This window comes from Girardinichthys multiradiatus, chromosome 5, assembly GCF_021462225.1.
Source record: "Girardinichthys multiradiatus isolate DD_20200921_A chromosome 5, DD_fGirMul_XY1, whole genome shotgun sequence".
Classification (NCBI taxonomy): Eukaryota; Metazoa; Chordata; class Actinopteri; order Cyprinodontiformes; family Goodeidae; genus Girardinichthys; species Girardinichthys multiradiatus.
The window spans coordinates 5,315,082-5,342,701 of NC_061798.1; the positions used below are offsets into that span (position 1 = coordinate 5,315,082).

A 27,620-nucleotide genomic window follows, 5' to 3' on the forward strand; every position below is an offset into this window, starting at 1 on the left:
GTTGAAATCTAAGAACAAGGAAACAGAGTTTATTCTGCTGGCCTGGTTATCACTCTGAGAGAGTTATAGTCTGACGCCTCCTTCAAGGTTCCCGCTGCTTATGAACTTTTTGTGTTTAACCATGATCATCCTCAACTGAGTAACTGCACCTGCCTGTCACAACCCTGCAGAAAGAGATGAGAGAGAAACCAGCACAACACAACAACAACAACCTGTACACAGCTCTGTGGCATGACAGCTGGATCTTTGGACGCAGCGGTCTAAAGAGGCAACATCCCATCCCTTTAAAACTGGTTTAATTCATGCCTGAGGGTCCAGCTTGTAGTGCAAAGCTCTTCATGTCACAAAGAACATCTCAGTATGAAAGCTCCTACATCCATCATATCATCTAAACATTGGCTCAGCTTTATAAATGCAAGCACTCCTCTAAAAAAGTGTATGCTGATCTCATAAATCATGGCAATAAAAACAAGATGGCTAACTTTCAATAGCTGCAATTTTCTGATCAGTCAATCATTATGAATAGCAGGCTTCACATGAGTTTTTATGTTGTTGTCAACTCTATTGTCGCTCTGGGGAACCCATATCATGGCCCATATCAAACAGCAGACCAGGTCTGGTTTCTTAATGATTACATCAACATTGTGTCGACGATCTGAAATGACCATGGAAGAAGGTTGATAGTGTGTCTGGTGAGCCATTTCTGTGCTGGTTTGACTACATGATCATTTTTTATCATTATTCTGCTCCCAGACTCAGTGATGACTCATTTTCCCACTTTTTTTGCATGATTTTTGGGTTACAGGCAGAGTCCAAATGATTTTTTATTTTAAGGATCTCCTGCTAGATTTGATGATGAACCAGGATGTACCATATCTATGAAACAGAGACAGGTCAACAGCATCACACATCCTCCACCATACTTAACAGTAGGGTTTATGTGCTTTTACAGATATTCGCCCTTTGATTTACACCAAACCCACCTGTGTTTTTTGTTGGTGAAAAGCTCATTTGTTTTCCCATCTTACCACAGCACAAAGTTCCTATGAAACTTAGAGTTTACCAAGCTCCACATATTTATGTTTGTAGTGGTAGGATAGAAAAGGCTTTTGCCTGGCATCACTTCCAAACAGCCAATTAGCATGTATGTACTGTCCAATGATTGATGCTACTTTGTCTTGCAGCTCAAAACAGTGAGTTTTGGAGATTTCAGTTTTTAATCTTCTTTGCTATCCTGCTCACTGTACACGGTTTTAAGATAAAAATTGATAATTTTCCAGCCTAATGGTCATTGGTTAAAAATGAGCTTTAGTGTTGCATCACATAACCCAAGGAAGCAGAATGTCATGGGTTATTATTAGTACTTTCTTGAAACTCTGGCTGGTCTAAAAGGATAAAATATCAATACAAAATTGTCAGTCAGTCATCATCTACTGCTTATTCCATAGTGGGTTGCGGGGGAGCTGGTGCCTATCTCCAGCAGCCTATGGGCAAGAGGCAGGGTACACCCTGGACAGGTCACCAGTCCATCGCAGGGCAACACACAAACAACCATGCACACACTCATTCATACACCTAAGGGCAATTTAGAGAGACCAATTAACCTAACAGGCATGTCTTTGGACTGTGGGAAGAAGCCAGAGTACCCAGTGAGAACCCACGCATGCACAGGGAGAACATGCAAACTCCATGCAGAAAGACCCCAGGCTGGGAATTGAACCCAGGACCTTCTTGCTACAAGGCAACAGTGCTACCAACTGCGCCACCGTGCAGCCCAATAAAAATAAATAAAAAATTGCTTCATTCAAATTTATGTGAAGCGGGCTGTTGTGGGGGAACGTTTTTGTTAGCCTCGGGATAATGTTCTCAAATTAAAGGCTGAATTTTTCAGCATTTTTCAGTGTGAGATTATGCCACAACAATTATAGATAAAATCGATTTTGAATTTAAAATCCTTTATGAACCCAAAGGAAAAATAAATGTTTTAACTCATATGCTGGTGGCTGAGGATGCTGAGCTTGTTCCTGAACAGAACCTATTGAAGAATGTGTTCTTTGTGTTCTTCTTCATCCCCGACCAAAAATTGTTCATATGGTTCTGCTGACACCTACTCTCCAGCTTCTTCCTGTACACCTCCTTGCTGTCTCTAAACTTAAGTTGCTTCTGTATGTTCCTAATATTCCCTGTCCCCTTCCTGAAGGCTGTTTTTTTTTTTCTTGTTTAGCAGTTCCTTCAGGTCACTGGTGATCCAGGGTTTATTATTGGTGAAATAACTGTTCTTGGTTAAAACTCTCACTCATTGCACTTTTTATTATCCCACGGCTATAAAGTCAAAATAACTTTAGGACATTAACATTTAAATTTGGTCATAAGAGAGTGAACCCACCACGTTGTTCCTCTTTAATAAATTCCTTATTCTGTTTAAGCACAAGAGCTGATAAAACCTTCAGTCATGTAAATTAAACACAGTGTAACCCGATAGTTTTAAGGGTTGGAACTAGAGCTTTTAGTTAACATCCTTACATATAATGGAAAGTCGAAGTCAAGTTAGTCAAGATTGTCAAGTTTAAAGCAAGAGGAGAGGTAAAGGCCTGAGTTACCTATATAGAACCTTGAACTAACTAACTAACCAACCAACTAACCAACTATATGCCTGGCTGCCTGCAGCATGCACGCTTAGACATCCAGTAGACACTGAGCTTTAAAGGTGTACACGGAGGAAATCTTTGCTCTCTAAGAAAAACATGAAGGTCAGACTAACGTTTGGCAGAGAGCACATAGACAAAGCCCAGGACATCTGGAATTATTTTGTTTGGACAAATTAGTCTAAAGCTAGACACAAGAACAGAGACCATAATTGGCATAAACCAAACACAGAATTCCAGGAGAAAAAAAAAACTGACGTCAACTATAAAGCATAGAGGTGGAAGTGTCATGGAGTACGGATGTTCAGTTGCAACAGAACCTTGTTTTATCTCCTTCATAGAATCCACCATGAATTTGCATTAACTCTTAGAGGGAGCATTAGGAACATTTGAGACTGTTAAAAAGTTAAAGCTGAACCAGAACTGGACCCTGCAACATGAAAATGATCTGAAAGACCAGCAAATCTAACAAGGACTGGCTGAGAGTTAAGAAATGGGAAGTTTTCAAGTTAACGACTGAGCCAAACATTGACTATGAGACAGGTTGTGTTTTGCTTTATCATCTCATCTGTTTCTTTAAATAATTAATTAAATAAACACAAATTTAAATGAAGTGCTTATTTCAAACATCTAGAAATGCTGTCAAGCTTTTTGGAGCTCTCAAGATACCACAGGATGAATATGATCAGACAGGGTAGTCCTTTATTTTCTCCTAGTTCTTTGAGTGAATTTTGAACAAAAGCAATTTGGGGTGTTTAAATATCACTTTTATGATTTGCAGCAGAGATTGTCAGTAAGTTGTTGCAAAGTTTCTCCAGTATGTATGTATACATTCATATTTTCTGTGTAAATCCATGTTCTCCTAGGGCCCAGGCCAGTAGGATGTGGTCCTAAGCACCTGCGAAGTCCGCGTATACCTTGGATTGGTCCTGACGAAGAACTTAAGAATGCCTTGAAACATTTCCTCAACAAAGGATTAGAAGGAAAGTTGTTTGCTGTAAACTATAAATGAGAAAAGACGTTTATACACTGGCTGCTGTATAGTGTTACTGTTTAACCCTGCATTAACTTGCAGGATTACATCATTCAGACGCAGAGTTTTATTAAATGTATAAATCGAAGACCGAAGTATCTCCAGCGGCTGAGCTGCTTGTAAACTCCTGCACAGCGGCTGTGAGGTTCAGGTAAGAAGCTCGCGGCTATTATTAGACAGTGACGTAATGGCGCTGTTGGTGCATCTCCTCCTCCGTGTTGCATCGGCAGAATCAGTACGGTTACAACGGATTGCTGACGGTCCCTCCTTTTCCCACATGGACCGGAACCAGGCGGAACCACGTGATTCCAGATCCCCTGACTGAGCCAGTTCATCACACCGCATCATGGCTGCGGAGGATGCGGCCACGCGGTGCTACCTCAGGTTCCCGCAGTCATGCGGGACTCCGCTCTCTCCGTCCCGCTGTCTGTGGATCCTGCTCTGCCTCTGCTGGCTGCTCCCCGGTCCTTCTCTCTGCTTGCTCGGCTTTCGTCCGGAGCGGACCGGAGCGGAGCTGTCCGTGGACGACGGGGTGCTGAAAGCCACGGAGGGGACTCGCTTCATTCTGCGGGTGTACTACTCCACATCCCCGCAGAGGCTCAATCGCACAGCGGGGACTCGCGCCAACAATGCCGCGCCCTGGATCGCCTTCATCGAGGAGCCAACTCCTGGCAGAGAGGGACAGGTCCATCCTAAGAGGAACATGTGCATGGACAAGAACGCCAGGACATCCGACATCGAGGTTTTAGGTTCTTTTAAGTCTGCTTCCAGTCAGAACTCAGTGCTGGTCGAGCTACTGGCCAAGGACCTACGAAGGGGGGAGAAGATTAAGTACTATTCAATGTGCGCTTTCGATGGATCCAAGTGGGAACACTACCGGACCAGAGACTTCTGGGTTGCCGTCACAGAGCGCTCTGCTGTGCCGGAGCTCTGGCTGCAAGTCCTGGTCTCCATCCTCCTGCTCGGGTTGTCGGCTCTTTTCAGCGGACTGAACTTGAGCCTGTTGGCGCTGGACCCGGTGGAACTACAAGTCCTTCAGAACAGCGGCACCGACACGGAGCAGAGCTATGCGCGGAAAATCGAGTCTGTTCGTCGGCATGGGAACTACGTCCTGTGCACACTGCTACTGGGGAATGCGATCATCAACGCATCTCTGGCAGTGTGGATGTGCCAGATCCTGGGGATGACCTGGCTGTCCACGGTCATTTGCGCATTTGGCATCTTCTTCATCGGTGAGATTCTTCCGCACTCAGCGGCTTCGCGTCACGGTCTGGCTATCGCGGCCAAAACCATCTGGGTGACGCGGCTGCTGATGGTGCTCTCCTTCCCCATTTCCTACCCCATCAGCAAACTGCTGGATCTCATTCTCAACCAGGAGATCTCAAACTTCTACACCAGAGAGAAACTCCTGGAGATGCTGCGCGTCACAGACCCGTACCACGATCTCGTCAAAGAGGAGCTGAACATCATCCAGGGAGCGCTGGAGCTGCGCACCAAGACCGTGGAGGACGTTCTGACGCCGCTGACCGACTGCTTTATGTTGGCATCGGACGTGATGCTGGATTTCAACACCATGTCAGAGATCATGCAGAGTGGATACACCAGGATTCCGGTGTTCGAGAACGAGAGATCCAACATAGTGGACATCCTGTTTGTCAAGGACTTGGCCTTCGTGGACCCGGACGACTGCACTCCGCTGAAAACCATAACCCAGTTCTACAAGCACCCGCTGCACTGCGTCTTCAACGACACCAAGCTGGATGCGATGCTGGAGGAGTTTAAGAAAGGTATGCAGCGAATAGCTGGAGTGGAGGAGTTTTGGGGAGAGAAGAAGCCGTTTATGAAGTTAGTTTGCTAAAATATGATTTAAACTACAATCCTTATTATCAACATTGATATCTAAGCTAGTTTTGAATGACTCGTTCCTACTTTTATATATTTTTATACAAATGTAAATGTTTTACACTACCCGTTATCGGTGCAATACTTCATCAGTACAATGCAATACAATGTTTTACTATAACTTAACTTAAAATGTCTTGCAAAAAGTATTCACAACTTTTCCAGATTTTTTTAATGTTACAAACACAAACTTCAGTTTGTTTATTTGGGATTCTATAGACCAACACAAAGCAGTGCATCACTGTTAAGTGTAGGAAACATGATACAAGTTATTAAAAATGTTTTACCTGTGAAATCTATAAAGGGTGCATTTACTTTCTGACCGCTTTGTTTTAAAAACCTTATATATATATATATATATATATATATATATATATATATATATATATTTTTTTTTTTTTTTTTTTTTTTTTTTTTGTGCAAGCAATTACCCACTTTAGTAAATACAGTACCCCTGTGTAACCCCAGCACATACATCCAGGTGTTCTGTGAATGCCTCCAACACCAGGATACACCAGAATGTTAGAGAACTTTAGTGAACAAACAGCATCATGGAGACCAAGGAACACAGCAGATATGTCAGGAAGAAAGTTTTGGAGAGGTGGAGAGTTATGTTTAAAAACGAGATTCAAAACGTTTAACTAACAGGCCAGCAATGAGATTATTAATCAAAGAGGCTTGCAAGAAGACTATATTAACTCTGGAGGAGCTGCAGAGATGTACAGGTCAGATGGAAGAATCTGTTGAAATTTGAGTCATGAACTTCACAAATCTGGCTTTTTTCAGAAAAGGTGGCAAGAGAAAAAGTTAAAAAAGGTATCACATCTGCGATGCTTTCTCAGTGATTGGATGAGACCTAAATAGAATTTTTACTCCTACACACAAATAACTTTGTATGGCAGAAAACCAACACTGCAAATCACCTTGAACAGTCTATTCCCATAGAGAAACATGGTGGCAACAGCATCATACTGTAGGGCTGTTTTTGAGGCTAATGACAGAAGATGCAGGATAGTTGCGGACAGGGCTGAGGGTGGCCCTCCAGCAGAACAACAATCCAAAACATCCAGCAAGAGTTACAATGAAATGTTTGGATCAAAGCATATTTATGTGTTATAATGGCCCAGTCAAAGTCCAGACCAACATTTAATTAAGAAACGGTGCCAAAATTTAAAAATTTACATTTTACAAATGGTGATCTCCGGGTAAGCCCACCGTCCACCACACTGCCTTTGACTTCCAGTCTGGCTGAATTTGAGCTATTTTGCAAGATTAAGGGGTAAACATTTCAGTCTCAAGTCACAAGGATGCTAGAGACATACCCCCAAAAGACTTGCAGCTATATTTGAGAAAGGTTATATGTGGTTAAATACAAATACATGCCACGCTTTTTGGATTTTGTTTGTTAAAAGTTTAAAAAACAGGCATCATTTTTCCACTTCACAATTATGTTCGACTTTTCTTGATCTACCACATCTCCATAAAATAAACAGACATTTGTGGTTGGAAATGACAAAATGTGAAAAAGTTCAAGGAGTGGGAAAAAGTTTGCATGGTGCTATTTAACTAAAGTAGCCCAAGTACAACATAGATTTTAGTAAAGATCTATAGTTATGTTTAAATGGTTACATATATAAAACTTATATATGTAATCATGAAAAGTATAAAAACATTTGTATTAATTTGTTTACTTAAACCGAGCAAGTGTCTTTAATTAGATGCATGCACACCATTTGTTGTCATGACAACACTGTGAAATATCCTAAAATACTTCTGATAATGTTTAGTTCAGCATTCTAGCCCAAATAGATGAGATAGTGTGTAATTTTCTTGTATAAAGCTGCAACCAGGCAGTAGATGAAGGTCAATCTGATTTCTTAAAATCCACATATTATCCACCCAGGTAAAATGGAGCAGTTAGTAAAACAGACTACTGCATGTATTTCAGCAGCAATACCTCAAGCCATGTTCTTGCCAGAAAGTGTGAGAATCTCCAGAAGCATGCATGGGGAAAAAGGCCTCAGTAGGCACAGCCCTCCCTTGCACCACAATGAATAGAGTCATACCCAGTTTGCAGTGCCTCTGCAGTTCCAGTCAGGCTTTTTCTGTGGGTTTAAATGGGTGGGGTTCACACCAGCCAATCACAGACCTTGCTGCATCCCACTGCCTTCCTGCATGTCCAAAAATGCTGCATACACAGCAGTCTTTTCTTTCTGTTGGGTTTGTGTTGGGGACGGGAAGGGACGGCAGTAAACAGAGAAGGACACCTTGACCATGGCAGACTGGAGACATCTGACAGATCATTAGTCTTTTTGTTTAGTTGTTCTTGTTTTAACAATGTGGGGATTTAGGGACTTTGTGGATCTGTCAAACCCGCAGTACCTTTCTCAAGAGCACCTGAATTTAAATAAATATTGAACCAGCGACATGATCTCAATTGTTCCCTTTAAAAGCAATCAGGCTTTCTTCATGTAGATGACGTGGATGAGATAATCTATACAGAGGATTATGAGTAAAGTCTCAACCCCCACTCTTTTCACATTCTTCTCTCTTTTGCCTTCTGTGCTCCTCTCACCCCATCTCCCTCTGCAGAAATGCTTCCTGACACTGCAGCAAAAAAATGCAGTCAGTCTTATTTGTTCTGATGAGAATGTTGCACAAGCCAAAGAACATGGGAAATAAATCAAACACACAAACAAAACCCTTATCTTTAAGGTTTTCTGAAATAATTTTCTAAACTAATTTTTGCAGTCTATTAATATGGTCACAGTGGCTGCTGAGATGGTTACAGCATGACAGTCCTTGTGATACAGTACAGACAAATTCTGTTTATTGAAACAATTGATGGAAAACGTTTTCTATCTAAACAAGCCCAACTGGTTGCATTGACTTTGCAGCAATCCTTCCTCCTGAGCATGCATCCGTGGCAACAGTGGAAAAGAACGACTCCCTTTTAACAGGAAGAAATCTACAGCAGAACCAAGCTCAGTGTTAGTGGACGCAGGCCACTTAGAGTTTGAAAAGACAGAGCAGACACTCCAAAGACAGACACACTCATCCAGGAGTATTCTCTATTTTAAAGGAAAAGAACACATAGTTACAAAAATATTCACCCCCATTGGTTTTTTACTTGTTTTGTTGCATTCCGACCTGAAATTTAAATGCTTTTTAAGCGTATTTTATGTGATGGATGTGCACAAAATAGTCTAAATTGGTGAAGTGAAACAAAAAAATTTTTTTTTTAAATAAATAAAGAATAGATTAAGATAAAAAAGAAAATTGGCATGTGCATATGTACAGGTCCTTCTCAAAATATTAGCATATTGTGATAAAGTTCATTATTTTCCATAATGTCATGATGAAAATTTAACATTCATATATTTTAGATTCATTGCACACTAACTGAAATATTTCAGGTCTTTTATTGTCTTAATACGGATGATTTTGGCATACAGCTCATGAAAACCCATAATTCCTATCTCACAAAATTAGCATATTTCATCCGACCAATAAAAGAAAAGTGTTTTTAATACAAAAAACGTCAACCTTCAAATAATCATGTACAGTTATGCACTCAATACTTGGTCGGGAATCCTTTGGCAGAAATGACTGCTTCAATGCGGCGTGGCATGGAGGCAATCAGCCTGTGGCACTGCTGAGGTCTTATGGAGGCCCAGGATGCTTCGATAGCGGCCTTTAGCTCATCCAGAGTGTTGGGTCTTGAGTCTCTCAACGTTCTCTTCACAATATCCCACAGATTCTCTATGGGGTTCAGGTCAGGAGAGTTGGCAGGCCAATTGAGCACAGTGATACCATGGTCAGTAAACCATTTACCAGTGGTTTTGGCACTGTGAGCAGGCGCCAGGTCGTGCTGAAAAATGAAATCTTCATCTCCATAAAGCTTTTCAGCAGATGAAAGCATGAAGTGCTCCAAAATCTCCTGATAGCTAGCTGCATTGACCCTGCCCTTGATAAAACACAGTGGACCAACACCAGCAGCTGACACGGCACCCCAGACCATCACTGACTGTGGGTACTTGACACTGGACTTCTGGCATTTTGGCATTTCCTTCTCCCCAGTCTTCCTCCAGACTCTGGCACCTTGATTTCCGAATGACATGCAGAATTTGCTTTCATCCGAAAAAAGTACTTTGGACCACTGAGCAACAGTCCAGTGCTGCTTCTCTGTAGCCCAGGTCTGGGGAATGCGGCACCTGTAGCCCATTTCCTGCACACGCCTGTGCACGGTGGCTCTGGATGTTTCTACTCCAGACTCAGTCCACTGCTTCCGCAGGTCCCCCAAGGTCTGGAATCGGCCCTTCTCCACAATCTTCCTCAGGGTCCGGTCACCTCTTCTCGTGCAGCGTTTTCTGCCACACTTTTTCCTTCCCACAGACTTCCCACTGAGGTGCCTTGATACAGCACTCTGGGAACAGCCTATTCGTTCAGAAATTTATTTGTGTGTCTTACCCTCTTGCTTGAGGGTGTCAATAGTGGCCTTCTGGACAGCAGTCAGGTCGGCAGTCTTACCCATGATTGGGGTTTTGAGTGATGAACCAGGCTGGGAGTTTTAAAGGCCTCAGGAATCTTTTGCAGATGTTTAGAGTTAACTCGTTGATTCAGATGATTAGGTTCATAGCTCGTTTAGAGACCCTTTTAATGATATGCTAATTTTGTGAGATAGGAATTTTGGGTTTTCATGAGCTGTATGCCAAAATCATCCGTATTAAGACAATAAAAGACCTGAAATATTTCAATTAGTGTGCAATGAATCTAAAATATATGAATGTTAAATTTTCATCATGACATTATGGAAAATAATGAACTTTATCACAATATGCTAATATTTTGAGAAGGACCTGTATTCACCCCCTTTGCTATGATGTCCCTAAAAAGTTCTGGTACAACCATTTACCTTCAAAAGTCACATAATTAGTCAAATGAAGTCCACTTGTGTGCAACCTATGTGTCATGTGATCTGTCAGTATTAACACAGCTTTTCTAAATGGCCCCAGAGGGGACTTTTAGAACCACTAAGCAGGAGGCATCACACCAATGAGCTCTCCAAACAAGTTGGGGACAAAGTAGAAGTACAAGTCAGGGTGGGGTCATAAAAAAATATCCAAATGTTTGATGCCCCCCTGAAGCACCATCAAATCCATCATCTTCAAATGTAAAGCACATGGTACCACAAACAAACCTGCCAAGGGAGAAGCACCCACCAGAACTCACAGACCAGGCTAGGAGGGCATTAATCTGAGAGGCAGCACCAAGACCAAAGATAACCCTAAAGGAGTTGCAGAGTTCCTCAGCAGAGACTTTATGGAAGACTGGCCAGAAAAAAGCCATTACTTACTGTTAAAAATAAGAAGCCATGTTCTGAGTTTGCCTAAGTTCCTGTTGGCAACTCCCCTAATGTACACAATGTAGTAAATGGCCTGAACTTGGATAGCGTTCTATCAAGTCCCCAGAGACCCCAAAGCGCTTTACACTACAATCAGCCATTCACCCATTCATTCACACACTGACGAGCTACAATGTAGCCACAGCTCAGGCTGCCATACACCGGTGCCACCGAGCCCTCTGACCACCATCAGCAGCCAAGTCGGGTGAAGTGTCTTGCCCAAGGACACAACGACTGAGACAAACAGAGTGGGGGTTCAAACCGGCAACCCACCAGTTACAGGACAAACTCCTACCACCTGAGCCACAGCCACCCTATGTCTAGCATAAACCCAACACATCACATCACCTCAAGAACACCAGCACCCACAGTGAAACATTGTTGTGGCAGCATCATGCTGTGGGAATGTTTTTAACAGCAGGGACTAGGAAATTGGTCCCAGTCAGGGGAATGGTGGATGGTGCTAAGTACAGGAATATGTTTGAGGAAAACCTGTGAGTCTGCCTGTGATTTGAGACTGAGACTGGACAAAGAGGTACATTTTAGGCCCAGTTTCAAGACTACACAGGACATCTGATAAATACGTTCATGTGTGGTCCAAAATGTCAGAGGATGGGATATGTTATGTATGAAGACTGTTGGTGTTTGGTATGTTCAGTCTCAAAATGATTCATATAGTTTTCCTTTTTTGTGCTATATTTAAGAAGAACTGAGTGTTACTGTGAGAACACTCACATTAATGATAACTCTTGTCACACTACATAAAGTAAATACAAATTTCCAATGCTTTTATTATTTAAGCATTTACTATTTACCACTCTTAACAACATCAGTTTGTTTTATTTGATGCAAACCATTTGTTTACAATGCCTGGCCCAAAAAACTTTGTCATATTTTCTCACATTACAACAACAAACTTCAAATTGTTTTTATAAAGAATTTTATATTAAAGGCCATGAAGTGGAGAGAAAATGATAGATGGTGTCTTATAATTTATTTTACAAATAAAGATCTGAAATATCCGGCATGCTTTTCTGTTCTGCCGCTTTATAAACAATACTGTATTATCACCCTTTGTTTCAATTACAGCTGCAGGTCTTTTGGGGTTTGTCCCTACCAGCTTTAATTAACTATAAACTACAATTTGTGCCCATTTTTTCTGGAAGGTGAACCTCTGCCCAGGTCTCAAAACATTTGCAGCATCTAACAGATTATCTTTCAGGTTTTCCCTGTATTTACCTCCATCCATTTTCCTATCAATGCTGATCAGCATACCTGTCCTTGCTGAAGAAAAGCATCCCCACAGCATGATGCTGCCACTGCCATGTTTCAAAATAGGGATTATGAGTTCATGGTGATGTGCTGTGTTAGTTTTCTGCTACAAAAAACATTTTGCACAATGGCCAGAAAGTACATCTTTCTTTCATTTAACCAAGGCACCTTCTTTCACATGTCCATGGATTTTTTATGTAGAAAATGTACAAAACTGTGTCCCATTTATCTCCACTATTAAGCTCTAATTTGTGTTGATTTATTGCTTAAAAACCCAGTAAAATACACTGATGTTTGTTGTTGTAACGTGACAAAATGTAAAAAAAATGGTTTGCAAGGCTATGTAATTTAACTTCTGAATAAACATTCAGAGAAGTAAAGGCGTTGTCTTTTTTTTTAGCTGGATTACCACATTGTACGTATAAGAACTCTGTAAATTGGTATCCTAGCTTGTTTGCTGTCTGTAAAGCATAATGGCTAGCTGTTGACTTATAAATATTTCCTGACTTATGTGTTAATTCTATAAATTTAAGAACCACTAACCATCTCCCAGTTTGTAAAATCTGGCTCCAATTGCTTGGTAATAAATTCATAAAATTTAAGTAGTCAGTCAGTCAGTTAGTCAGTCATTTTCTACCGCTTATCCCATAGTGGGTCACGGGGAAGCTGGTACCTATCTCCAGCCATCTATGGGCAGGAGGCGGGGTACACCCTGGACAGGTCGCCAGTCCATTGCAGGAAATTTAAGTAATCTAGGAAATTTAGAAACATAGCAAATTTAGAAACTTAGCAAACTCAAGAAACAATAAAGAAGAAATAATAAAAAGGTTTGTTCCTTTGATGCTATTGCACATCTGAAAAATTAAAACATGTTAAAGATCCACTCACTGTGTGAAACAGGAGCAGTGTGTGTCAGACGTTCAGCTTGACTGGTACGTTCATCTTTGAACCAAACACCCAGCACTCCTGCTGCTTCACTACACATTTTCCTTTGACTCTGCAGTCACATGCATGTTTGTGTACTAGGGTACAGTAGTAATAATAGTAGTTGGAGGGACTGAGACTGCAACCCAGTTAGCTTGGATTTGGTGATTAGAAGTTGAAATGCTGTTTCCATCCTGATGAAATGAGGAGCCATAGCTCTGTTGTAACTATGTTACAAAGTAGTGCAGAGATACAGCCAACAGCCTGTAGCTCTGCTGGATCTAAAGAGTGAATATTTGCCCTGAATGCTAAGCAGTGTGAAACGCACATGGGAAGTTGCCAAGTAGTAGCCCCCCTTGCTGTGAACAACAACTGCAGCAATGTGCTGGAATGGAGAAGCTTTCCAGAGCTGAGAGCAGAGCTGCAGGCTGAATTAGACTGACATCCCAGATGAGAGATATTTCATCCAAATTAAAATGGATGAAAAAGATTAGACTGTGACAAAAATCCTCAGAATCGGTTTATTTTTATTATAGATTCTGTTGCTCTTTTACAGAAAATCTAAACTTTTTCAGAAATGTTTTCTTCCTCTGAATCAATCGCCCTCTGTTTGTCCTGCACTGTCCTAGAAGGGAGATCCTTATAAAATATTCAGTATGCTGCATTTTCTGCTGATGTCCCTGCTGCCTGGTCTCTTTACTTGTTTAATATTCTTTGTTAGCTTTTGCAGAATTCAACTCTCATTCTTCATAATAGACGTTTTAGCATTAAAGTATATGGCAGAGGAGAGCAATACATTCCCCCAAAAGGGCCACATGAGCAACTATGTTTGTCGTTGGGGGCCGGATCATTGGCTGAACTCAGTCATTCCGAAAATATATTTGATAATAAACTTCAAGTCAATTAAATGCACTATGTAATTCTGACACTGGACACTGGCTTTATGTATATAATGATGCTAAAAAAAATCTAGTTCTGGTATTTCACTGTATGTTTAGTTTGACAATGTTGATTAAAGTTGTAATCCCTGAGACTAGCAATCAGTTCCCCAAATGCAGAACCACTTTACCCTAGACCTCTGTAAATAAATACTTAAGAGAAGGGCTGCATAATATTAGGAAACTGGATTGCTATTATATTGCTATCAATACTTTCTGCAGCCTGCAGCACTTTGAGCTCTATCATCTGTGTTAGATGTGAACACTGACAGCAGTGGGACTCCAACTGACACTCTGAATGTCTAATTGGCATGCAAAGAGCATGTTCATGACAAATGGAAATAACAAACAGTAAAACTGCAAATACTTCAACAGTCCTGTGAGATGCTATTAATGCGTACAGTCCTTTTGTTTAATGCACAAGCCAACATCAATCAAGGGTGCTAATGTAGCTAGAAAAAAACGAAAGCTTATTTTTTTTTTAAATTAAGGCTGGGCATAAGAATGTTATGTGAATCTTTCACACACACACACACACACACACACACACACACACACACACACACACACACACACACACACACGACACTTAATCAACATCTATAGCCCCCCAGCAGCCCAAAAACCCCCATAAAATAAAAGGCTTACAGCTAATGAAACAATGTAAGCAGATGACTGAAACTTTCAATTTCGAGTTGTGAAACCTCTGTATTATTATCTATTTTTAGCAGTGTTGGTTATAAAACAATTAGTACAGCAATTTAAAGAGTTCACAGCTAGATTTAGTATGAAAACATTCCCTTAGCTGTTTCTACAGGTACTGAGAAGCAACGGACACTGTTTGCTGCACCTCTGTTGCAGATTGCTCACCGGTCACCGGTCTGAGCCGCCTCCAACCTAAAGCTGAAATGCTGTGAAGAGTTTTCTGCTGTATTTAATCAGATGTACGGTGAGTAAGAGAGATGCAGAACTGTTATGGCAATTAAAAAGCTAATTGCTTGCTAGTTAAAGAAATTACAAAGAGAATTAACAGAGACTTTGTAACTTTGCAGGGGGTGATCTGGTTTTTATGGGTCAAAAATAGGGAACCGGAGACAGAAGTTTGCTCCCCCACTTTCAAAAATGAGAAGACAGATGTTCCCCTTGCTCCCTTTTTTGCAGTGCTGATCCATCTGACAGGAAACTGTGTTATTAATTGATTTTCAAAGCCAAAGAAATCAATAAATGTTGATTCAAAGCATCTGCAATATTTCAATACATGATGGTTTGTGATTGTGATAACGAGTCTTTTGTTTTTATTTTGCATAGGCATCCATTTTATTCTCACAGATAATTATTTTTGTCACTCCACAAATTATTTATTCAAAATTGTCCTTGTCAGAGCACCACAGAAAACCTAGCATCTAGGAGATGGACTCAACTGTGTCAGGTCCTGTGAGATAAGACCAGCGATCCTTTCAAGTTATCCTTGAGTTTTTTCTTCCAGTCAACTTTCAGTTAAAATGCAGGAAACATGATATTGTGAACAGCCAGCTTCTTTAGCAACAATATTTTGTGGTAAACTCTTCTAGTCAGCCATCTTTGCCATGTTTGTGTAGGCCAACACATGGCCACAACATTACATTTCTGTATTGTAATGTACTTTTTTTTTCTGTTGGGGTTATAATTTTCTCAGAAACTGAAGATTTAAAAATATCTTCATATAATAACCGTTTCATTTAATCTGTTCTAATAAAATCTGCATTTTCTTAAGTCCACTGATTAACAGATATTTTAGGTAAAAGTAACACAGACTGGTTCTGATTACAGGAAAGTCCCACCTTGCCATTGTGCACCGGGTGAACAATGAGGGCGAGGGCGACCCATTCTATGAGGTTATGGGCATTGTGACTTTGGAAGATGTGATTGAGGAAATCATCAAATCAGAGATTCTTGATGAGACGGACCTCTACAGTATGTATGCACACACGATTGGTTGCACTGTTTGGGAAGTTAACGTGGGATTCTTAAGAGCGGGATGATTTTACACTCATTTTTTGTCTGTTGGTTTATGCCTCAGCTGATAATCGCACAAAACGGCGTGTTTCCCACCATGAGAGAAAGCAGCAGGACTTTTCCATCTTCAAGCTATCGGAAAATGAAATGGAAGTCAAGATTTCCCCCCAGCTTCTCCTGGCAACACATCGCTTCCTCATGACAGGTATAACCTTGTACCTGCAGCTGTTTCTAAAAGTAATGCAATAAACGAGCTCACATGGGAAGCAGAAGGTGATCATTCAGTATTGAGTGCCTTGCAAACAAACTCATCTCTTTGAAGATTTTGAAAATTTGGCACAGTTTGTCAGTCACATAGTTCAAGTTTAATGCAGGATTAGTTTATAAAACAATATCTTAAGCTCTGTTCAGTCTGAATAGAAAGATGTTGGCACAAAAGCAAACGTAACCTTCGACCTCAGCTGACAGCAAGGGCAAGTAGAGCATGAATCAGCAGCAAAAAAAATCCACTGTAACTTGGGAGGAACTGCAGAGATCCACAGCTCAGGTGGCAGAATCTGTTGACAGCAACTGTGAAGCCATCTACAAGAAGGGACAGAGCAGACTGTACTGCTTGAGGAAATTTAGGTCCTTCGGTGTTTGCAGCGCCAGTTTGGAGAGTGTGATCTCTTCTGCGATCATCTAAACATCACATCAGCATCAGAGCCAGGGACTTGAAAAAAGCTCAACAAGCTGATAAAGAAGACTGGCCCTGTTCTGGAGACTCCTCTGGAACATCTGGAGATCATTGTGCAAAGAGGGATTCTTCATAAAATGAAGAACATTATGGAGAACCTTGAGCATCATCTTCATGGGATTGTTGTACAGACTGTCTTCAGTCAGAGGCTTCTTCTGAATTGAATAAAATAAAATAAAATAAAATAAAATAAAATAAAATAAAATAAAATAAAATAAAATAAAATAAAATAAAAATAAAATAAAATAAAATAAAATAAAATAAAATAAAATAAAATAAAATTAAATTAAATTAAATTAAATTAAATTAAATAAAATAAAATTAAATTAAATTAAATTAAATTAAATTAATTTAAATTAAATTGAATTAAATTGAATTGAATTGAATTGACAGGCATTGCCTGATGGAACAGTATCAAGAAGAAAATCCCTGAGCACACTATTCCGATGGTTGTGGCTGTGTCATGCTGTGTGGATACTTTTTCAGGACTAGAAAGCTCTGCTCAGACTTGAGAAGATGAATGGAGCTATATATGAGACTTTGGTGTACGTCAACTTCTAGAGAAAGTGAACCTAAATTTATAGCTACAAGAATGGCCCAGTCAAAGTCTGATCTGAATTCAATCTGTAGTAAAAAACTTTTCATTTTGAAGATTTTGCTTACATATATTCTGTCCAACCAATCTGACAATGCTTGAAATATTTTGTGAAGAGGGATGGGCAAAAACTGTAGTCTCTAGATGTGCAAAGCTCATAGAGAAATATCCCAGCAGACCTGCAGGTGCAATCGCAGCGAAAGGTGTTTCTATAAAGTATTCACTAAGGGGGGTGAATTCAAATATAGTACTTCACACTTTTCAGATTTGTGCTTGTAAAAACATGAAAACCATATATTATTTTCTTTTCACTTCACAATTATGCAATATTTCATGTTGGTCAATCAGACAAAGTACACTGAACGATATAAACACTTTGCAAGGCACTTTATGTTGTTGATATAATGTTACTGCATGAAAGTAACTAAAGAACTGTAAATCGCTGATACTCCCATTAAAATGGAAAGCAATAATTCTTATAGAAAAGCACTAAAAGTAACCGGAAAATATAGTAAATTTTCACATTTTTACTGGATTTATTTTGAAAAAATAGAACATAGAAAAGCTTTTTAAATTTGGAACTTGAAACTACAATGTCGAAATATTGGTATGGTATGTTACTGAAGCACATCCTTTATTAGAGGTGGAACCCTTTAAACCTGCGCACATCTCAGAGAAGATCTTGCTGAGGCTGATCAAACACCCCAGTGTGGTCCAGGAACTCAAATTTGATGAGAAGAACAAGCGAGCTCTGCATCACTTCCTTTTCCAGCGCAACAGACCGGTGGACTACTTCATCTTAGTTCTTCAGGTACCAGCTGCATGCAATCTTGCCCTTCACCTGAGCGACTAGTAGTGTACAGATGGCTGTGATGTTAGCATGATGCACAGCATGTCACTGTGGTGGTTTTTTGGTTTTTTTTCAGGGCCGAGTTGAGGTGGAGTTTGGTAAAGAAGCACTGAAGTTTGAGAACGGAGCTTTTTCTTACTTTGGGGTACCTGCCATCATGTCAACTGGTACAAATACACATACATGTTCTCGTCAGGTCTTTCTAGTAGCAAATTGCTCCTTAATGTTCAAACCAAGTATTAGTGTCATGTATCAAGGCTAAAACAAGTGATACAGCTATTTTAATTCAATAATGACATGGGACTTAAATATCCCATTAGTCTACCCTTCTCCTAAGTATCTATCAAAGCAGATTGGTTATCAGTTAGTCCAGTTTTTATTGTACCTTGCACTTTTTGACACATCTCTCTTCTTGGCAGAATCATTGAGACTGAACCAGTTTAAACAGGGAATATGAGCACCTAAGTTCAGGTCTCTCCAAGATGGCTGCTTGGCTCAGGTCTAAAGGCTGTCTCTGCCTTTGACTTCCACAGCCATCACAAATCAAACAAAAATCACCAATGAGACAAAAACACAATAAGGCATCTTCCATTGGTCCCATTAAAACTGTATGCACTTTAAAAACATACATTGCAGTTGTTGATAAGGTTTAAGTCATCAACACAAACAGCTTGATTAAGCCAAGCTAACTGAAAACGACCCCCTTCAGTCTATCAGGGTGTAAATAAGTACAACAGTATTTTCTGCCTTTGAGAAGGTTCATGGTTAGTCACATATTTCCCCGTCAGCCCACAGATCGCCCTCTCACAGCAGTGGCTTGGAGCGCTCTGAATCCATGTTGTATGCTGGAAGCATGGGCCAGCTGAATGGAGGGGGGAGCTTCTACCTGCCAGACTACTCTGTGAGGCAGCTCACTCCCCTGCAGATCATCAAGGTACAAGGAAGTCATGTTTTTAGTATTAGTAGAATTTCACTTTCAGCTGTTCCAATGATTTGTGAAGATGCTTTAATTTAGAGAGCAATATTTGGCTGTTTCACTAAGTTCTAAAATCTGCTGTGAGTAAAACAAATGTGATATACAAAATGTTGCCAAAGGTATTGGCTCAATACTATGAATCATTAAGTCTAGCTGTTCCAGGTGTATAAAAGCCAGACCCCAGGCATGCAGACAGCTTCTACAAACATTTGAGAAGGAATGGGTCACACTCTGGAGCTCACTACTAAATATTCCACTGTCAACTGTTAGTGGTAGTAGAACAAAGTGCAAGTGGTTGGGAACTAAAGCAGCCAAGCCATAAAGTGCTTTAAGTCACATAAAATCACAGTGCAAGGTCCAAGAAGAAGAATATATAGCTTCAGCCTTCTAAACGTCATGTGGCCTCCAGATTAGCTGAATCGCAGTACATAGAGAGCTTCAAAGAAAAGATTTCCATGCACCCAAGTACCTGCGTCCCAACCTCAAATGACAGAGTACTGTGTGAAGCATTGGATACTTTGTATAACACACTGCCAGTGACCTCAGGAGCAGCTGAGGCTTGTTCTCTGGAGCAATGTATCATGCCTCTCTGTCTGGCACTTTGTAGGAAGGTGGCAATTCTGATTCCAGCATGTCTAAGCACCAGTGCACAAAGCAAGATCCATAAGAACGTTGATGAGCGAGTTGTAGGAGAATTTGAGTCTTTTGATTCCAACATGATAAAACACTTTCAGGATGAAATAAAGCAAGCCAGACCTTCTTGTCCAACATCAGTGTCTGACTCACAAAGGCACTTATGGATGAATGGCCAAAAATTCCCATAAACATTCTTCTAAACCTTGTGGAAAGACTTCCTAGAAGAGGTGAAGCTGTTACAGTTGCAGATATCATTTAAGACTTTATGGATTAAGAATTGGATTTCACTCAAATTCATGTGTGTGAAGGCAGACTATAGTGTAGTTGTATTTTTGGACTTCATTTATTTAAGACCCAGCTTCAGTTTTTGGGTCAGGCCAGAAATAGTTTGGAGTTTATCCAGTGTGGGTTAACTCCTCCAATCCAGGTGTTGACCAGCAGCATCCTGCTATCTGGTCACTGCGAGCATCCTGTAGCCACCACCTATAGTTAAGAATGATATGTCATCCATCCCTAAACAAACCCAGAATCCTTTGCTTCTGTATATCAGATCACACGGAGCCACTACCAGAACGCACTAACAGCCACCAGGATGGACAGCTCCCCCCAGACTCCTGATGCTGAAACCCACCTGGCAGAGGCCAACACCCTGACCCCAGATCCTTCAGCCACACACCACACTGCTACGCTCATGCCCTTCGAGCCAACCACAGCCACCCTTCTTCCCCCACCCAGGGAGCCCAGTCGGCCCAGCTCTGCCCGGACAAGAGGACAGCAGTCCAGCGTCCCACACAGCACCTCTGTGCTGAATGAGAAGAACCGTATTGTCCGTAAGTATATTTGACTCCAGAGATGTGTGACAACAATCCAGTTCAGCCTGGAAACAATAGGAGATTATGTGAGTCATCAGAAGGTGACCAACAAAGCTGCTGCCTGAAACTGATTTAGTTTTTAATCCACCGGAGCACAATATTTACACTCCAATGACCCCAGAGAGCTCAGAGACACATTTGAGCCAAGTGAGCAGAGGTTGTAAAAGCAAATGACAGAATATCAACAGCATATCATGATCAGTGCATTAAGTGGTACATTATTAAAGTAAAGAAATCCAAGGTAAGGCTGGCTGGAGATTGTAGCTTACATGATATGCTGAGGTTGACTAAATTTATACAAGCATCCAAAACTTATTAATCGCTATCTGGTCCAAGAAGTTTTGTGTTTGCTGACCCAGATCTACCCGATAAACCAAGAGTAGTCTTTTTGAACAAACAGTTATTGGTTATGTACATGTTAGGAATAAACCAAGGGGGATTTTTTTTTTATGATGGATACATTTAACTGGTGACTCTGTTCTCCAACATATACTACATTGTGACCACCCACTGCTCCTTATGGGACCCAAAGCCTGGACCCCTCAGGCTGTAATTATGTTAGGGGTTAGGTTTAGGACTAAGGTGTTGATTTAGTTTAGGTTAGGTTTAGGGTTAGGGTCTGGGTTAGGTCGCCGAAATGACTGGAAAATGAACGGAAGTCATAAAGTTAGAAAGGCATAATGTGTGTGCATGTGTGTGCCTGTGCGTGTGTGTGTGTATACTACAGGCAGTAAGTCTGACGGCCAGAAGAGTCCCAGTGATTCCGTGTTTCTCAGGATGGACGAGATCCCATACATCAGAGAAGATAGATCAGAGATGGAAACACACTCAGGTTTGACTGATTCCTCACTGTAAAAAACCTGCTTGAAGAAACCAAATGTGGATGTTACAGCCGCTGAGGATAGAATTGTCTTATTTTGTGTTTCTATGGGTTTCTGTGCCAAGTATATCAATACCATCGCCTAATAAAATGAAAAGAATAAATAAGAATAAATGCTTTTATAACATTTAAGCTCCTCTCCTATGTCCTGTGAAGTCTGAGCTGAAAAATGATGCAGTTGGCAACTATCACAAGACGTCCGACAGCCTAGTCTGGGACTCAGCTACTGTTTCTCTAACATGACCTGGAGATTTTACAATCTTAGACAAGAAGGCAAATTTTAAAACAGCTGTTTTGTAGATCTTGACTAAGCAATATTGTTATGTATGAGACATTGTAGAAGTAAAACTATACTGGAAAGTTTCTAGGTAAATAAAAATTTATAGATTTAGTTTTTAAGATATAAGAAAAACAGATATCTTCAGAAAGTTTTGTAGAGGTGGCTATATGAAGGCCTTGTATAATCCTGGGGCGGTGCAACAAAACCAAAGGCCATAACAGAGTTTCAGGAGCCAGTTGTGTTGCTATGGTGAAACTTTAAATTTAAGTTTAAATCTTCCATTGATTTTTTTAAATATTATAAACGTCCACAAGTTGATGGGTTTAGATCAGCATGTGATAACATTTGACATGTTTCCATGTGCTTCTTTATCCCTCCTCAAAATATAGTGCCCAGCATTTTAAAACAATGTCTCATAGTTTGTTTTTTTTACCTAAATTTGTGATCCTGCTAAAAAAAAAAAAAACCATATCAATGTAAATAAATAAATGATGTTTCAACCTTATACTTTCCTTGAAATGAAAAAACCCTCATGCACATAAGACTGAGTTGCTGGGTCAGTGGGGTGCCAATATATTTATAAGGGTGGCCATTTTATCCCACCCCTATAAATTGTAAGCCCTACCTCTATGGGACATATTTTAATTCTGAACTCATCATCCACTTTCATAAACCTGCACAACAGAAACAACTTTCTCTTCATAGAAACAAGCTATAGACTTTTATGATATTCAGCTGGGCTATTTGGCATTAAAATGTTATGTGTTTCATATCCTGCCATATTGATTGGCTGTTCTGAAAACACATCTTAAATTGCTCTAAATATGAAGAAATTCATGTTATTTTGCTGAACATAAAGCCCTATTACATCTTTAACCTAAGTGTTTCACTTTTAAATTGCTCTGTTTGAGAGAATCAGTGTTCCACCCCAGAGTAAGTTGCTTTTTTCATGACACCACTGTCTCTTTTAACTGTTTTCACACACCTAATGGTGTCTGAATATGTACAGTATATATATATATATATATATATATATATATATATAACTGCATAAATTGCAATCCCTCTTTGCATTTAGCATGCTGAGGTGAGTGGATTTTTACTTGCTCAGAGTGTCTGCATAGCGTACCTTAAGATTAAGCAATATTATAATGGGGTCATTGATACAGCATTTCTCTGCACATATATGAGTTACATGTAGCTCTCAACGTTGGGACACACATGCCGCAGGATTTTTTTAACATGTCTAAAAACAATCAGCGACAGTCTGGATCATTTGATGTCTTTGAAACGTAAGGCAGACATGTAACAATGTAATGGAGTATTCATCTTCAAAACATGCTGAGTATATTTTTATTTGTATTATGTCACATGCTCAGCTGTGAGTCAAAGATTTATAAAATGTAATATGAAAGGCTATACTTTTCGATATGTGGTTTTGTGGTGATGTTACAAGCAGTCAGTATTTTAACTGCAGTAGATACAGTATGTTGTGTCTGTGAAAGATCAAAGGTTACAGGTTAAAGGTTACTTAGAGGAGGGGCAAAACCCAAATCAATAAGGCTTCATTTGAAGCCTGTGTTGCAAATAGGATCCATAACAGCTCATAGAATTAAAAGTGAAGAGGATTAGGAAAGAAATATAAAGTGATTAAACAAAACACTTCACTTCTTCCTATTTCTCCAAACTGAGATGACTCGGACTCCTATGTACTACAGGTACAATACTGACAGCATATAACAGCTCCACACAATTCTTTTCAAAATTCCTAATTGTTCCTTTAATGTGTCTTTTTTACTGAGACCTGTCCTAACAACCAGGTTCATGAAAATCTTTGTCTCTGTTTTTCAGACATGGCCTCTGTTCCCATAGAAACAGACACATCGCCTTTCATCAGCAGCCTGTCACTGAGTGGCTCAGAGGACACACTGGGCAAGAAACTGCTGCTCAAACTTAGTTAGTCTCTCTTTCACTCTTCCACATCTTTGCTTCTATATCGCTGTAAGGACATAATACCTTCTGTAGCAGCTTACTCAAACCCTAGCAATCAGAGATGAATGTATAACCCTAATCCTAACGTAAAGCGTTAACTCCGCAAATATAGGCAAGACTTTGTAATTTTCTCCATGGGGACCAGATATGACCATGCATGAGTGTGCAGTTAGTTTGAGGTCATTGTTATGTTCTCCAACTCTCTCTTACTTTCTCACCAGCTTTGATTCATATAAAAACTCTACCACATACACACTATTTATTTTATACACACAGGCAAACACTCACACATCCTACTGTTTAAACATACATCAGTGCTTTGAACATGCCTACTTTGTATTCTTCTGTAGTTTCTTCAAATATCCATTCAACTTCAGTCTAAGGCCACCCCTGCTTAGTTTCCATGGCAGTGCAACAATACGTGTTTTAAAAAAATAACCTAAACAGAATGTAGATTTCTGGGCAGACATTTTTTGTTTTCTGTCAGACAGTTACATGATTGCTCACATTTTTAGTCTACAGTGGAACAAAATGTTAAGGCAAAGGAAAAATAGGAGGCTGAGTGAGGATGTGGAGCAATGCAAAGGCTTCTTTAACCGAGAAATTATAAAACTAACAAATGATTACTTTTTAATATTCTTTATTAACTTGACGACAAAATGAACACCACCTTATATTTGAATAATGCTGAAATTTATCAACAATTTAGATTTATAACTGGGGAAAACACAATTTAGGTGTTCAATATATAATTGTTGTCCACTTTAACCCATAGGTTGGGATGATCAGCTTAATGTACTGGACCAAGGAACTTTGTATCCTTGCTGCGTCACCAAAAAACCATTACATCTGTCTTTTTGGGGAATCTCACAAGTATATATTTATCATACTATTGTTTGTATAAAAGTGGAAAGAAATACCATTTGGAAAAAGAAAGAGGAAGGCTTAAAACTAAGCCCTGAGGAACCCCACAGATGAAAGGAGCAGAATTGGAAGATCTCCAAGGTTCGAACTAAATGTTTGCTTCGCCAAACAAGATTTTAATCACCTCAGATGCATATCCATTGTTCTAAATTTCATGATTCACTATGTCAAATGCAGCAGGCAAATCTGAAAAAAAGAACAGCATCACAGGAGTTAACTGTGGAAAGAAATACCATCTATTCCCACTATGGAGCCAAGTGGGGAAAAATAGAGCAAGAAGGGGGCCATATTTTGAGCCCTTTGGGACCCCAACATTACAGAAGAGCAGAGCAAGATATATTAACGATTAAAAATATACCTACATTTTCTGTATAGGTTTTTAATTAACGTGTCTTGTTCTCTCAGGTCACAAGAAACGGAAAAAGTCCCGTGAAGGAGACAAGACCCCAGAGGACATTTCAGAACAGCCACTAGTGAAAACCTAGCAGTGTCTGTAAAACAGAGCAGAAGACTCCATGTGAAGACTACAACCATCAGAGTTTTATCTGAGACATACTCCTCACACATGCTCTGTTGGTGACTTAAAGTAAACCTACCAGGAATGTGCTGCAGGAGTTGGTGAATAACGTCACTTTTTAACTTCAGGTTGTGAATTAGAAATAGGCACTAAACCATAGCTTCTCATCTTTACCACTTCACATTTTTCACATCCAGCTCAAACACAGTGGGTAAAATAAGTGTTGAACAAATGAACTTTTTTTGTTTAAATATATTTCTAATCTTTCAGTTGACATGACGTTCACACCAGATGTCAGTAACAACCCAAGTCAGCCACGCATACGGAACAAATTAGTCCATAAATTAGATTATGTGTAATGAAGTGGAATACCGCTGGGCAAAGGAAACCAGCTCAAATCTGTATTTAAGAAGCATTCCTGCTGCTGTGTGCAAACCAATATCAGCTGGTTTAATATTAACTGATGGCCTATAAAAAGGTTTTTTATTACAAAAGGATCGCACAGAGTGGTACAATTGGTAAAAGCAAAGCAACCCTCACAAAAAAGTATTACTGTTAGAAAATAATCTTAATGTGGGAAACATAAAAATAGGAATGGTTGAAGGTGCATTTCCAAACTTCTGGATATTCCAGTAAGCTGTGATAGACCCCGAATTATGAAGTGAAAAGACCATTATTTTAACATAAACCAGCCATCACCCGATGCCCCACTTAAGGTTTCTGTAAGAAGAATGAAAAGATTGAAAAAACAGGTTGTCCAAGAGTCAAGGAGCACTTGCAGAGAACTTCAACAAAGATCTGGAAGTAGCACGTTCTGTTATTCCCATGAAAACACTAAGTAATGACCTCAGCTGCAGTGGCATCAATGCACAAGACTCTCCTGCTGAAGAAAAGGCCTGCTGAAGCTTGCTTAAAAATTACTGCAAAAATTTGGATAATCCAGCAAAATGCTAAGGGTTCATCCGTGGGTTTGACTCCTGGCCCAGTCGACATTTGCTGCATGTCTTCTTCCTTTCCCCACCCTTTTCCTGTCAGCTTACTCTTGAATAAAAAAGGGAAAAATAAGGCCCACTTGAGAAAAAAAAGTGAGCTTTTTGCATGTCATTGTACACACCATATTAGGAGGAAGAATAGTATCCCCACATTATTCCAAAGCACCATGCTCAAAGGTAGGTTTTCAGCTGGGAACATTATACTGTGGACTGCATAACAGCATACGGCATGTAATTGTAAGGAACAATGAATGGAAAAAAGTACTGCAGTATTCTTGATAAAAATCTGAAGATGAAATAATTGTGGATTTCCAAGCAAGACAATAGCCCCAAACACACGTACAGGGACCGGATGGCCCCTAATAAAGGGCCCCCGATTCTATACTCCTGGAGCACCCCCACAGGGCATCACGAGGGACACAGTCGAATGCCTTCTCCAGGTCCACAAAACACATGTGAACCGGTTGGGCAAACTCCCATGAACCCTCGAGTACCCTGCAGAGGGTATAGAGCTGGTCCAGTGTTCCACGGCCGGGACGAAAACCACACTGCTCCTCCTGAAGCCGAGGTTCGACTATCGGCCGGACTCTCCTCTCCAATATCCTGGCGTAGGCCTTACCAGGGAGGCTGAGGAGTGTGATCCCCCTGCAGTTGGAACACACCCTCTGGTCCCCCTTCTTATGAACGGGGACCACCACCCCAGTCTGCCAGTCCAGAGGCACTGTCCCCGACCGCCACGCAATGTTGAAGAGGCGTGTCAACCATGACAGCCCCACAACATCCAGAGACTTGAGGTACTCAGGGCGGATCTCATCCACCCCCGAAGCCCTGCCACCACGGAGCTTTTTAACCACCTCGGTGACTTCAACCTGGGTGATACAAGAGTCCAACCCTGAGTCCCCAGCCTCTGTTTCCACCACGAAATGCATGATGGCAGGATTGAGGAGATCCTCGAAGTACTCCTTCCACCGCCCGATAATGTCCTCAGTCGAGGTCAGCAGCCTCCCACCCCCACTATAAACAGTGTTGGCGAAGCACTGCTTCCCCCTCCTGAGGCGCCGGACAGCTACGGGCAGCAGCATCGACAATAGATGCGGAGAACATGGTCCACTCGGACTCTATGTCTCCAACATCCCCCGGGATCTGGTCAAAGCTCTCCCGGAGGTGGGAGTTGAATACATCCCTGGCCAAGGGCTCTGCCAGACATTCCCAGCAGACCCTCACTATGCGCTTGGGCCTGCCAAGTCTGTCCGGCTT

The 27,620-nt window shown here is 40.6% G+C and overlaps 1 protein-coding gene across 1 annotated transcript; it reads left to right on the plus strand.

The window, feature by feature from the left end:
- Positions 1-3,341: 3,341 nt before the first annotated feature.
- Positions 3,342-26,805, plus strand: LOC124867791 (metal transporter CNNM1-like). The gene is made up of 10 exons (XM_047364394.1): positions 3,342-5,465; positions 15,928-16,071; positions 16,178-16,318; positions 18,086-18,255; positions 18,371-18,461; positions 19,083-19,228; positions 20,457-20,736; positions 21,506-21,610; positions 23,790-23,894; positions 25,260-26,805. Exons 1-10 carry the CDS (start codon positions 4,025-4,027, stop codon positions 25,337-25,339), a joined length of 2,703 nt encoding a protein of 900 aa, XP_047220350.1. The 5' UTR covers positions 3,342-4,024; the 3' UTR covers positions 25,340-26,805.
- Positions 26,806-27,620: the final 815 nt, after the last annotated feature.

What these genes read in the sequence shown, in the direction of transcription:
- LOC124867791 (XM_047364394.1), top strand. Translation starts at nt 4,025, where the DNA reads ATGGCTGCGGAGGATGCGGCCACGCGGTGCTACCTCAGGTTCCCGCAG. An exon ending in GCTGGAGGAGTTTAAGAAAG is followed by an intron (nt 5,466 to 15,927) that starts GTATGCAGCGAA and finishes TTCTGATTACAG; the next exon opens with GAAAGTCCCACCTTGCCATT. An exon ending in TGAGAAGAACCGTATTGTCC is followed by an intron (nt 20,737 to 21,505) that starts GTAAGTATATTT and finishes TGTATACTACAG; the next exon opens with GCAGTAAGTCTGACGGCCAG.